Consider the following 12,303-nt stretch of genomic DNA (forward strand, 5'->3'; position numbering starts at 1 on the left):
CCCCCCCCCCCCTCGACTTTGTTCTCTGTTGTTAATTAGTTTAAAGGGCTGTGCAGGCAACTACCTCTGCTGAGTGACCTGAATTCATTTTCCCCTTCTGTTTGAGCGCTGGCCTGTGCCAGCAGATTTAAAATACAGTGGGTACCAGGAGGGGTTTTACTGGCAAAGAGTGGAGCCGTGTTGTGTTCCTGGTCTACCTTCAAAATGTAGCTGCTGTGGATTTGTTGTGTGTAGGTTTGAGATCTTGAATTCTTCCCATTCTTGGGGTATTGTCACCCAAAATACCAATTCTTGGGTTGTTGTCACCTCCTGTCCATAAATACAGACTAAAGCGGGGTTTGCTTTGCTTTGGTGGGTTTACAAAAGTGACTGACTTCTGTTAATTTTGGATTATTCTTAAAACTTAAGAGGTCCCCAGGACATCTTGCTACTAGCATAAATAAAATAAAGAGAAGTGAGGAGTGCGTGGGGTTTGTTTGTTAACATGAAAATTGCCTGTTACCTACTGAGTAAGGCTGTACTTTGTTTTGAAAACAAATATACAGCACTGCTGAAGTCTGCTTGGGGCCTAACGCAGGACTTGCTCATCTAGTTTTCATAACTACCAGAAAATTCTAATTAGAAATTTCAAAATCCCCAACATCTTGCTTTCTTGATATTTTGAATCTGGCCTTTTCGTTTAGCTCAATACACAAATCATATACAAAGTCTGTTCCCAGTTCATATCTGTTTCATTGAGTAGTTAAAAAAATATATCAAAAATACTAATAAATCCTGTGCTATTTTCATAAGTTCAGGTTAGAAGTCAGCCTGAAATCAGAGCAGCTCCTGGTTTGCTCTTCTCTTGCTGCTGCTTTTGTAAAAGCAACAGTTCTTCCTCGCTGTTCCTCGGGGGTTGTCTCATTGAGTTCAGAGTGAGTAGAAGAAGAGTTAAGGTTCTAAATAATCAGTTAATGAGATGACATTTTTAGAGGTTTGGGTCTTTATTCCCCACAATCATGCAGAAATTATCCAGAAGTGGTGTTGTTGAAGATAAAACAAATGTTTCACTTAGCTGTACATACAGTGTGTGAAAATTGGTTGTCTCCATCTGTAATTGTTTATGGGGTGGGTTTTGTTCTGAAAAGGCAGAACTTCATACTTGCCGGATTTTTGCTGCTTCAGTTTTCCTAACTTCTGCATCAGTCTTGAAAGTCTTCTCCCAGTTGGGTCTTGCCAGGGGCTCTTGAGTACTGGAGCATCCTGCACCAGCGCGGTCCTCCCTCAGCCCACTCTTTAGCAGAAAATCCCTGTAATGAGAAGGTCAGGTGGGGAGAATGGGGTGTCACCAGCAACTCTAGAGAGTTTCATTTCCAGCCAAAGAATCTCCACTTCTAAAAGCACAGATCTCAATATGCATCAAGTTGCTGGTTTAATTACTTGATAATCTTGCATGTGTATGAACGTTGTGGAGTCCTATACGAAATACACTTTCTGAGTGAAAATCTGAGAAGAGGGGACTCAGAAACAAAAAAGAGAGTTCTGTCCATGGGTGCTTGTGGTGGAACATCCTCATTTTGTACTGATTTTCTTTAATTGTGGGAAAAACTTCCCACTTGAATGCACTGAGGAAAGCAGTAAATGTTAGGATATTATTATAAAAATACATTACTCTCATTCTTAATTCATTTTTGTATTTTCTTTTTCAGCCAGAAAATTTACAGAAGAATTGGCTTCGGGAATTTTATCAGGTAAGGTAAATGTTTTTTTCTCAGGCACGTCTATGCACATTTGCTTGTTGGCTTAATAATGTGAAGATCTTTGGCTTTTGAAATTGAAGTAACTAATAATTTTATAGTCAAAACCACTCCAAAGAGCACGTCTCTTGGGGGATTTCTGAGCACAGGATCCGGACCAGCCAAATTGTAGATCAAGTAGCCCTGAACCCACCCCTGGGCTGCCCCCCACTCCCTCTCTGTGCCTCTGCCCCTCCGTATCTGCTGCCTGAGAGAGCTGTGCTTAAAAGAAAGAAGGAAAGAAAACCCCCAAAGGTGGTGGTTGGCAGTTGTGGGGGTGCTGGGGAGGGCAGGCACAGGGTGTGCGGAGGAACACCCCCTCCTTGCTCCCTTCGCTGGCTCCTGTTCCCAAACACGCTGGAAAGTGGAATAAAACTTGATGAAAGCTCCTGAAAGAAGAGACCAACACGCTTGTCCCAAAAGCGGCCCGGTACAGCCCTGATACCAGGACATGGAGCAACCGAGCAAGTGGACAACTTCAGAATTCATAATTATTTTTTTTTAATTTGAATTCTGCATGCTTTGTTGAAAAGCTTTGCAAACTGAAGTTCACCAGAAGTACTGGAAAATGACTTCTAATGCTTCTTCGTAAACTCAAAACCCAGATAAACCGCAGACCACAATTTTTTTCCATTCTTCTGAGGAACTCAATTTGCATATGTAGTTGTGTCAATACAGTTTGCATAACTTCTGAGGATGAAGTCCTTTTGTAAGCAAAATAATCTCTACAAAAAAGGAAGCACAATTTGAAAATGTTTCTAGAAATTAAACCCATAATGGAAACAGTCTTTGAATTGATGTCTAAGAACAAAAGGAGCATTTGGGGGGCTTGTTTTTAAGTTCCAGTAAATTAAAATATGGGATTTTAATTGCTGTGACAGGTATATAGAAGTCACTTCATTTTTGTATCATCATTAATTATATGCTGTATGCATTTCTGAGAATGTGGTAGCATACGGAGGACTGAAATAACATTCAAATGTCACTTGCTAAAATTTTTAAACTTTTGCCATTGATCTACAAATATCCTACATTATTAACATGAAAAATACAATCTGTTAAAGAGTTTGTCTAAGAAATACAAACGGGAAAGAATATTTAAAATAAACTTTCAGGTATGGTTTTTAATGCCAGCTTGCAGTGTGGCAGCCTGTGGCTACTTGGTGGCTTTTGTTGGCCATCAGTGCGGTTGGTGCAGCCGAGAGATACTGTCTTGTCCGATCTGTTTTCCTTGGACTCATCGGTCTCGGTCTTGTCAAAGTGGAGCCTGCATTTTGGGTGACATCTGATTCAGTAGTTTAAAATTGATCTAACTATCACGTACTGGGTAATTTTCTACCAGTTTGCTGTTATTTGCTGCTTTTGCCCCAAGGAAAACTAAAGACGAAGGAAGGGTTGAACTGAGCTCGATTGCGGATATTTATAGGTATTGTCATTTGGCATTCTCCCGGGGGTGGGGGAGCCTTTCCCACACGTGTCCTGCAGCACTGGAATAGATGCTGCCCGTGATGTGCCGCTGGCAACGGGCTCCTGGGGGGAAGGTGGGGCCTGGATCTCGCAGACCGGCTGCTTTCCCATCACTAAGTTTGCAGTGAAGCTTTTCCTCCTTGCTGCTCTGCTTTTTCCATTTGATCCGACAGGTGAAGCCATGGCATTCATTTGGGGGCTCTTTAATGCTTTTCCTTACAATATAAGCTGTAGGTAGTGTATTCTCACTGCATGTAGATAATTAAGAAGCTTACAGCCAGCTGGCTTTTGCAAAATCACAGTAGTAGAAAAAGTCAGCATCACTGGTAGCGCTCCAGTAGTGAGATGCTTCAGGAGCAAGAAGAGGCTTCTGACAGATCCATCTACCTCTCCGTGAGTACTTAGCATGCTGATCAAAGTACATCACCTAATTAAAGCACAGTATCATCAAAAACGTTCGCCAAGTGGCCGAGGAACACCATGTTCCTTCTCCTCCGTGGATTAACAGTGTTAACTTTAAAGTTAGCAAATTTTAAATTAACCTATAAAGCAGAAAGAAGCAAATGTCAGCTCCTCTCCCACATTCCCCCTTTTCTGCCCAGAGGTGGTGGGTGAAGGATCAGTGCGATGGTGTGATGGCAGCCTCCAGCAGGAGTTCCCTCCCTGAGCCTCCGGCCTCTGCCTTGGTGTAGGACAAGGTGGTGATCTGTTTGAAGAGTTATTTTTCTGAGCATCTTGTTGAGTAGTGGTACTCTTCAGGAGGAGTGCAGAGTATCTGCATTTGTGATTTCCATGCTCTGGCTTTGGAATTCCTTGAATTTGTGTTTTCAGCTTTCCTCTGTGAAGCCAGAAGAGAACCTGCCCTACAGGAAAGTGAAGAATTGTGTTTAATTCATCTCCAAAAGCTAGGCTGTGGGAGCTTGCTGTCTTGAAATATGGCAGTTTGAGAATTGGCCTAGTGGATTATTTTTTTTTCTCCTATAGTTGTCATCAGATTTTGCACCATATTGCCTCTTGACTCAGCATCACTGAACTGATTTTTTTAATTTGTAATGATGAATAAGGTGCCCAGGAGTATCTCTCCTTGATCTGTAGTGTTTGGAAAGTCAGCTGCTGGGCAGGGGCTCCCATCCTGTGCTGGTTCCCAACCCTCCTCAGTGGCATCACGGCTCTGCACGCCCCCGGCTCCTGCCGTCCCCTCCGAACGCCCTCGGGCGCAGGGTCTGGTCCCCGGGAGGGCACAGGGGGTGGATGGGGCTGTCCTGCTATGGCACAGCCCCGGGACGGGGCAAAGGGACCACAGGAAGGTGACCCATGGCTGGTGGCTCCCTTGGTGAGGCATGGCAGAGTCTTGTTAAGGAGGCTGGCAGAGGCCACAGGGTGATGTCCTGGGGTGGAGGAGGTACCAGCTGTGCTTCACTGTCCACCTGGAGAAGGGGAGGAGGAGGAACACTCCACGAGCTGCTGCCATCTGACGTTACTCTTTCATGAATTAAGTTTGGAGTTGGCAGGGACAGTGAAGGGTCATGTTCACCCACTGTCTAAAATGTGCTTTGACTCGGGGATGGGGGGTAGGTTAGAACTTGCAATACAGATTAAATTATTCCTTCATATATTTGTTTGTTGTTGCAGTCTCTTTCTTTGTGCAAGGAGCCATTGGGATTATGGCAGTGATTAACTACCCCCAGTGATTAAATCAGTAGCTGTAGATACACCGAATCTGTGTTTCCCTGCCTGTGGTGGTGCTGCCGTAGGCGGATGTATAATAGAGGTATTTATGTGTCAAGTGGAGTGCGATGAGTGTGAGCCCCTTGCCCAGAGAAGTCGCACAGACGTGCCAGTGTCCCGTGCTGCGGGTAAACCATTCGTTCCAAGCTTGATGATTCTCTCTGAGCTTTATGCTCCAAGTCCCTTTCCAGTTGTTGGTCACAGCTGACTTTGTTGAAACCGTTTTTGCTTGAAAGAACATGTGCCTGTGCTTGGAAAGGCGGAGTCCTGTGCCGTAGTGAAATCTTAGGTGGTGCCTGTGACTTCAAACCTAAATATAGGTCACCTGCTTTGGTTCTGTCCTGGTTTCACCCGAGAAAGAGTTGGTTTACTTTCCAGTGGTTGCTGTGAAAGGCATTCTGTTAATGCATGTTGTTTTAGTTGTCGCTAAGTGATGTTTAGCCTTTTCAAGGACTCTCTTTCAGCTTCCCACAGAGGACACCAGGAGGGAGAGTGGCTGTTGGGAGGAGAGCGAACTCCTGTTGTGAGGATAGGGTTTTGGAGCATTTTGTGTGTGACGAGGAAGGGTTTAGCACTTCGGAAGAAATTGGATGATTTGGAGAACTAGAGGTTATGCAAATGATAGAGTATTCACAGAATATGCAAATCAGATTATTGTCCCACTTGTGTGGAGTGCCCAGTACTCCAGCTCGTAGCCTTAATGTCAGGATAAAAATATGGGGGAAGAAGAAACTTTAAGAGATCCCAAGAAGCTTTTTGCGGGGGAGGGCTGCAGGGCACACAAAAAGGGCTTTTATTGATTTATTGATCTACTTAGGGTGGTTTTTTCCTTTTTCTCTTCGCCCTCTCCATCCCCATCCCTTGTACTTTCTTCAGCTGTGGTGGGCCTAGCGTTTGGGGCGGGAGGAGTTTAGGAGCTGAAGCTGTTGAAAACCTTAACTAGTTTTAGCAATGGTCTTTTTGGATGCAAGTGTGGAGGCAGAGGGCTTTTTCCCTGATGCAGTTTACATGTTGCTTAATGTGTTTGAGAGTATTTAGAACCTTTATTTTAGTAATACAGAAGTCAAAAGTTTACCTAAAAGCTAAAGGCCATCTTGGTATAGCTATATGGAAACTTTCTCTGTCACTTGTTTTAAAGAAAGGAGGAGGGGAGGGGAAAACCAAGCAAAAACCCACCCAAACAAATAAAAAGCCAGGAACCACTCAGAAAGTTTGTTTGTTAACTGTTTTGGTGGACTTAATTCTGTTTGTTTAACTGGAAGGGGTGATTAACCCAAAGGCTCTATTACAGACTCCAGTGGGCCATTTCAGATGAGCACTTTCACCTGGGATGGGGGTGTTTGGGGGTTTATGTTTGGTTGGATCCATAGCCTGAGCACAGGGTGCGCTGTGCAACTGACCCGTGTGGCTGTGGCTGGAAGCTGGTGGCTGGGGTGGGACATCCCTGCCCCAGCGGGATGGCTCGCAGCCGGCCGGGGACGTGCCCACGCTGGGCGCCGTGTGGCCGGGGGACGTGCAGTGTGGCCAGGGGCTGGTCAGAGAGGGAGCTTTCACATCTTGCGGTGTGGACTTCAAGTAAATCGCTTATCAGTTTGTGCATTGGTTCCTTTTTCTATAGTGTGCATCAGTATGTAACCATAGCCTGTACTGGGAAACACGTTTTTCCCTTGCTCAACCCTTATTACTAGCTTCCGCCACACAAACTTTGTTAAAAAAAAAAATCAACCTGCTTAAGCTGGAAATTTCCATGTGTATGCCTCATCTGAGTTTTGGAGGAAACCTCCAGAAAAAAATGTTTCCTCATTTTGTAAATGAAACTTAGAAAAATAACTAATTTCTGATTTGAAAAAATAAGTGTATGTACATGCTGGTAACAAGTTTTGAGCTCAGAATGCCAGTTGTGGAGTTCTCTCCGCTGTGCGAGCCGCATCAGTAACTGCAGCTCAGTCTCTTCCTGTCCTTGGTTTGCTGCACACCATTGAATCACATTAAAATTCAAGTAGCAATTGGTAGATAATGACTTTCTGGGCTATGGTCACCCTGCAGTGTGGTGAGGTACCAGAGGTGATGTTCCACTGTGGGGACCTGGGTGTGATGAGGTTGTACAGTGGAAACCCCTTCACACAGGCTTTTCCTTCTTTAAACCCTGATGATGCCCCCAAAGCGCAACTTTGATTTGGGGGGGGGGGATGCCGGGGTGGTTGTGCTTCAGAAATGAAGGCCATTAGTAATGGTTCCCTTGGAGAGTACCCAGCACCGTCCCGCCTGTGGCATGGCAGCAGTGAATCCTGTCCCCTCTGCCCCTGTACCTCGCTGCTCGCTGCTCTCACCGGCGCGGCAGAGGCTTCGCTGCCAAACCTCTTAATGCAAAACTTTTGGACAACTGGGATCAAGCCTATCGGGTCATTGGCATAGACAGACCATGGATAACAGCTAAATTTTTCTGGATGGAGGGACTGAATTCAAGCTCCATAGACAACCTTGTTTATAGCATTTCTTAACCGTAGAAGACTTACGGGTTTTATCAATGGTCCTTTCTTACGGCTAAGGTCTCATGTCAGATGTTGTGGGTCCAGGGACAGGGAATTTCAGAATGCTTTAGCAAAAACCCAATAAGGCTGTCATCAGAGTCTCTTGAATCACATAGAGAGCTAGAAGTTGGATTTGTCAGTTAATATAAAATACAGAAATACAAGGAACTTGCAAAAATCTCAATCTCTCTCTCCCCCCCCCCCCTTTTTTTTTTGTTCTTTAGACTTATAGAAATTGCAAATACTTTGAATGCTTTAGGACCAGAAATGCTAATTTGGCTTCTACATATTTCACAGTTCAGGAGGAAACTAAAGCTCATAGTTTGATATTTTGACTGTATTATTTAAAAAAAAAAAACAAACCACGAAGTGATCCTGGATATGAGAGATCAAGGCTCACATTCCTCTCCTGCCTTGCGTGGGTCAAGGTCTAACACGGTGCCCTCGCTCCTCTCCGGCCGTTTGCCAAGCTGGCGGCTGCGGCGCGGGGTCAGTCCCCTCCCGGTACTGGCTCTGCCCCGCGGCTCTCACCGGGCACTGCCACTGCAGGGACACTCTCCTCTGGCCTGTCCCCTGTCCCTGTCTAAACAGACAAGGGCCTGTAGGGATGGAAAGGTGTTAACTTTGTATTTATATTCACCAGTTTTGTATTTGTAGTTAACCATGCTGGAGCATCTTGCTCAATTACATGTGTCCCAAAGGAGAACCAACCCATCGTGGCTTCCTTTGCCTGTTCTTGTGTATCCAGAAATGGAGAATAATGCCCAGCTTTGTAAAAACACTGTGTTCCTGTAGATGCAAATTCTGTGTTTATGTGATCTTGTATATGATCGTTAACCTCTGGCAACTGTGAGTTTTCAACTCTGAAGTATTCATTACTCATTATTACTGTTTGTTCTTTCATAACAGTAGAAAACTAGTAAAAGGTAATGAAGCAGAGCCAATTTTCTCTTAGTTGGAGGGTATTTATTATATGAGAGGGCATAACTAATACTCAGGTATGTTTTTGAGGTTTAACCTGCAAGCAATGCCACTAAGGCCTCTCTCTGCTATTGTGTCAGTGTGTTTTCTCATTAAAAATGGCATATCACTTATTTTAATACCTCCTGTGATTTCAGACTGTCAGGGATTTGAGTATGAAGAAAAAAAGCCCTGTATCTGGCCTCTCAGTTCAGAGTCTGGAGCTGTTTCTGTTGTTGCTGTAGCACAGCATGGTTGTCCTCCAGAGTCTTCTCCAGTCAGGACTCCACAGTCAAGGCTCCCTGTTACTCATTGCTCATCAGTGTGGGCTACTCTATGCCTGTATCCTAATTGAAACCATTTATTTTACTTTTGCCTTACCAGTTTACTATTTTTATTAGCTGTGTAAGAAGAGATCTTACTGAAGCGAAGTGTTGTAGCAGTTAAAGTGAGTGACATGAGGAACCAGCACATTTTTCTGTGTTCGCAATAAGCGGTTACTCAATGTGTTGCTTTGAAACAAGAAGAGTTGGATATATTTGCTTTATGAGACTAAATAGCTACAACTGTTTTCTAATTATGGTAATTTCATAGAGCTGTCCAATAGATAAGATCTGGACTGGGAAGCCAGAACTGATTTGGGGCAATAAAGCACAGGGTGAGTTGTTCGGGGACCACAAACGAGCTCTGTTGTGAAGTTCGACTTCGCAGACTGTGTTGGGTTAATGTTTATCTCCAAGACAGTGAAGAAAATGAACCAACCAGTTAAACTTTGTTAAGATGCTTGGTTATTAGTTGGTTGGTAGTGGACTCTGACTGCAGGCTGTGGGTGGTCCCTTAAGGCAGTGCCGCCCTCATGCTTAGGGATGTCCCACCTTCAGGTCCCCCCGTGAGCGGCTGGTGCTTTGCGGGACGGGGTGTTTCTTAGTGATGGTGACTCAGACCCATCCTGCTGCAGGAGGAGGAGTGTGGTGGAAACGCTCATTTCTTTTGGTTGCACTTTCCACTGGGTCCTGCTGTAGCTCACCTGGGTTCCTTACTGATGGCAGCCCATTTCCAAAGCCAGAGCGCTGCGTGTCCTGGGTGTTGGGCAGAAACTGGCACTAATGAGCACACTGAAGTGCACAAAGATACACAAACACCTGTGTGGGAGGGAGTGTTTACTTTTTTCCTTTATATAGTAACACTTGTCAGTAGCTCACCTCACATGGCCCCACTGAGCTGGTGGGTGCCAAGATGTGTTTCGGTGATGGGCAAGCTGAGGTACAAGGGAGGAAGTGACTTATTGAGATCACTCGGAAACCAGCAGCTGTTATCTCCTGTTCACAAGCCTGGTCTGGAACAGAGATGCTGTAGTTGACTGAACTCGCTGCCTGGTCTGTCGGTAGCAGGATGCCCGTTCCCCTCGGTGTCGGCGTTCGGAGTCACTGCTGGGCTCCCTGTGCCCCCACCAGCGATGGAGGGGCTCCCTCCTGCCGCTCCCCTGAGCAGTGACTGCTGGTGGCCCCCTGTGCCCCCGGTGGAGGGAGAGCAGGGTCCCTGGGGCATCCCCCTCAGCAGCACATGCTGGGAGAGTGCTGGTCCCCGAGCTGCTGCCAGGAGGAGGTGGCAGTTCAGAGCAGGGACGGGTTACTGCTGGCCTTTGCTCAACAGAAAGCTGCCCGATTTCACATTTTGCTAATCTTTAATTCATTGCCTTTAGCTTGATTTTGTAACGAGATTATTTGCATGGTCAGGAATGAGGAATTTTGCACCCTCTCATCAGGTCAGATGGCAATTTCTCTCTACTGTGCTTTTGAAAGAAACATTTTTAAAGGCCTTTTTACAGTAGAGTTAGTCACTGTTGATTGACGTAATTAAAAGCATGACTGTGAAGGTTTATTGTGTCTATCTCTTTTCAGAGTTTCAGGGTGCCAGCAGCAAAAGGGAGAGCTATCCCTGTTGGTTTTTTTTTTTTTTTTTTCAGTTATTCTTCCTTGCAGTGTGTTGAAGTTCTAGAAATGGTTGCAGTCGTCGTGCCCATCCTGCACCTCCCTCTGCCCCCCCACCCCGGCACAGGAGTGGGGAGGATGGGGGACACTGAGCCCCCCAACCTGCCAAACCCTGCAGAGAAGAGCCGATTTATTATTCTGGTAGCGGCAGCTCCTGGAAACCAGACGTTCTGGCCCAGGATGGCCGCGCGGACAACGTGGCCTTTGTGCTGGCTGGGGCTGCCGAGGGCCACCAAGTCACAAATAGCGGTGACTCGTCGTGCAGATTTCTAACGAGTTACTGGTCCTGAGTGTTTGCACCAGCCCCTACTTGTTATTTCAAACTGTTTCCTTTCAAAAAAATGAAATAGTCCTGTAACTTGTGCCCAGTCATTCACAGGACAGTCAGATGTGAAGCATGAGCTTCAGAGACTCGGTGTCAGCGGGGGATGGTGGTGGAGGTGGTGTTTGCGATCTGAACAGCTAATGCAGAGAAAATATATTGGGACAAAATAACTGTGTGTTTTATGCAGCAGCAAATCTATAAATACTATATAATAAATAATAATCTATAAATCTATAAATACTGTATATTTGAGCTTGTACATGACCAAAAAAAGCATACATTCTAGAGTTTTTAGTATGATAATTGCATCCTAGTGCTGACTATTTAGTGTTTGAGACACTTCTGTTATACAAGACTAACACTTGAAATATCACAGTGGATTTATGTGCCTCCTGTATTACATACAGGTGTATATATACACTGTAGTGTGTGTGTGGTGTTCAAATAATTTAAAAAATAAGATACTATATGAATAAAAATATCAAATATGACAGCTAATCAGCATTCTGTCATGAGCCAATTGGAGACAATTTTGTAACAGTGGAAAAAACCTACTTAACAAATTAATGCAGGTGTCTGAACTCACCCAACTCCCAGACAAGGAGATGTTTGACATCTTAATGGCGCTAGGCCCAATTTGAGATGATTTGGGAGAGGTTACATATTTGCTTTAAATGCTTAGGAACTAATTCATAGTTTAAAAAAGTATTAGCTAAGTATTTGAGATAATTATTGTGTATTAGGAGTCTTTTATGTGCATAAGAAATTATGCTCCCTGTATTGCTTATTACTGTTCTGCCAGTTGCCTCTCGGATAAGGGCTGGTAATGGTCTGTTGGAGATGGCACATCTGGATTTGTGTGGCTTACTTGTGGGTACAACTTTGCTGATGCTTGTTTCTCGGTTGGTTTCAGGTTGTACACGCGCACAAGCCCCACTTCATGGCTTTACACTGTCAAGAATTTGGAGGAAAAAACTATGAAGCTTCCATGTCTCACGTGGACAAGTTTGTGAAGTGAGTAACCGGAGAGTTGTAGCTTGTAGTGGGGATCTAATTTTCAGCAGAAGCCCTTGGCAGTGTGTGAGCCTCGAGATGTTTGGGAGGTTGGGGTGCCGGGGGCGGGCGGGGGTCTGTGCTTTGGAGCATCAAAGCAAGCAGCAGTAATGGCAGCGCTGGTGAGACATGGCGTGTCTCTTCCCGTCTGTGTCACCCCGGGAGGGAGGAGGTTGTGCCTGGAGCCGGGGTTCCGTCTGGGGGAGCCGCCGCAGGCTCGGGGCGGGGGGGCGCGTCCCGGTGCCGTCTGAGAGCGGCGACGTTCCAAAGGGCTCATTAACTCACAGCTCATTAACGGAGGCGCCGGCGGGGGCTGGGCAGGAGGAGGAGCGGGCGGTCCCAGCTCACGGGCGGCAGGGCCGACCCCGCAGGGACTCCCGGAGCCCACCGGCCCTTCGGCGGGTGTGGGCGAGACGCGCTCGCCGCGGGCACGTACGGTCCGTCCGTCCCTCCCGTCCTCCGTCCCCCCGCCC

General features: G+C 45.8%; 1 protein-coding gene across 2 annotated transcripts in view; it reads left to right on the forward strand.

Moving 5' to 3' along the window:
* Positions 1-1,684: 1,684 nt before the first annotated feature.
* The window catches only part of INPP5A (inositol polyphosphate-5-phosphatase A), a 136,030-nt gene continuing 125,411 nt past the window's right edge, over positions 1,685-12,303 (forward strand). For both annotated transcript variants that reach the window (XM_014945316.1, XM_014945315.1), the window contains exons 1-2: positions 1,685-1,730; positions 11,691-11,791. In XM_014945316.1, coding sequence (XP_014800802.1) covers positions 11,718-11,791 — 74 coding nt within the window. In that variant the 5' untranslated portion in view covers positions 1,685-1,730; positions 11,691-11,717. The remainder of the gene's footprint in view (positions 1,731-11,690; positions 11,792-12,303) is intronic.

The sequence above is a fragment of the Calidris pugnax genome, unplaced genomic scaffold, assembly GCF_001431845.1.
Source record: "Calidris pugnax isolate Ruff unplaced genomic scaffold, ASM143184v1 scaffold89, whole genome shotgun sequence".
In the NCBI taxonomy this organism is placed as follows: Eukaryota; Metazoa; Chordata; class Aves; order Charadriiformes; family Scolopacidae; genus Calidris; species Calidris pugnax.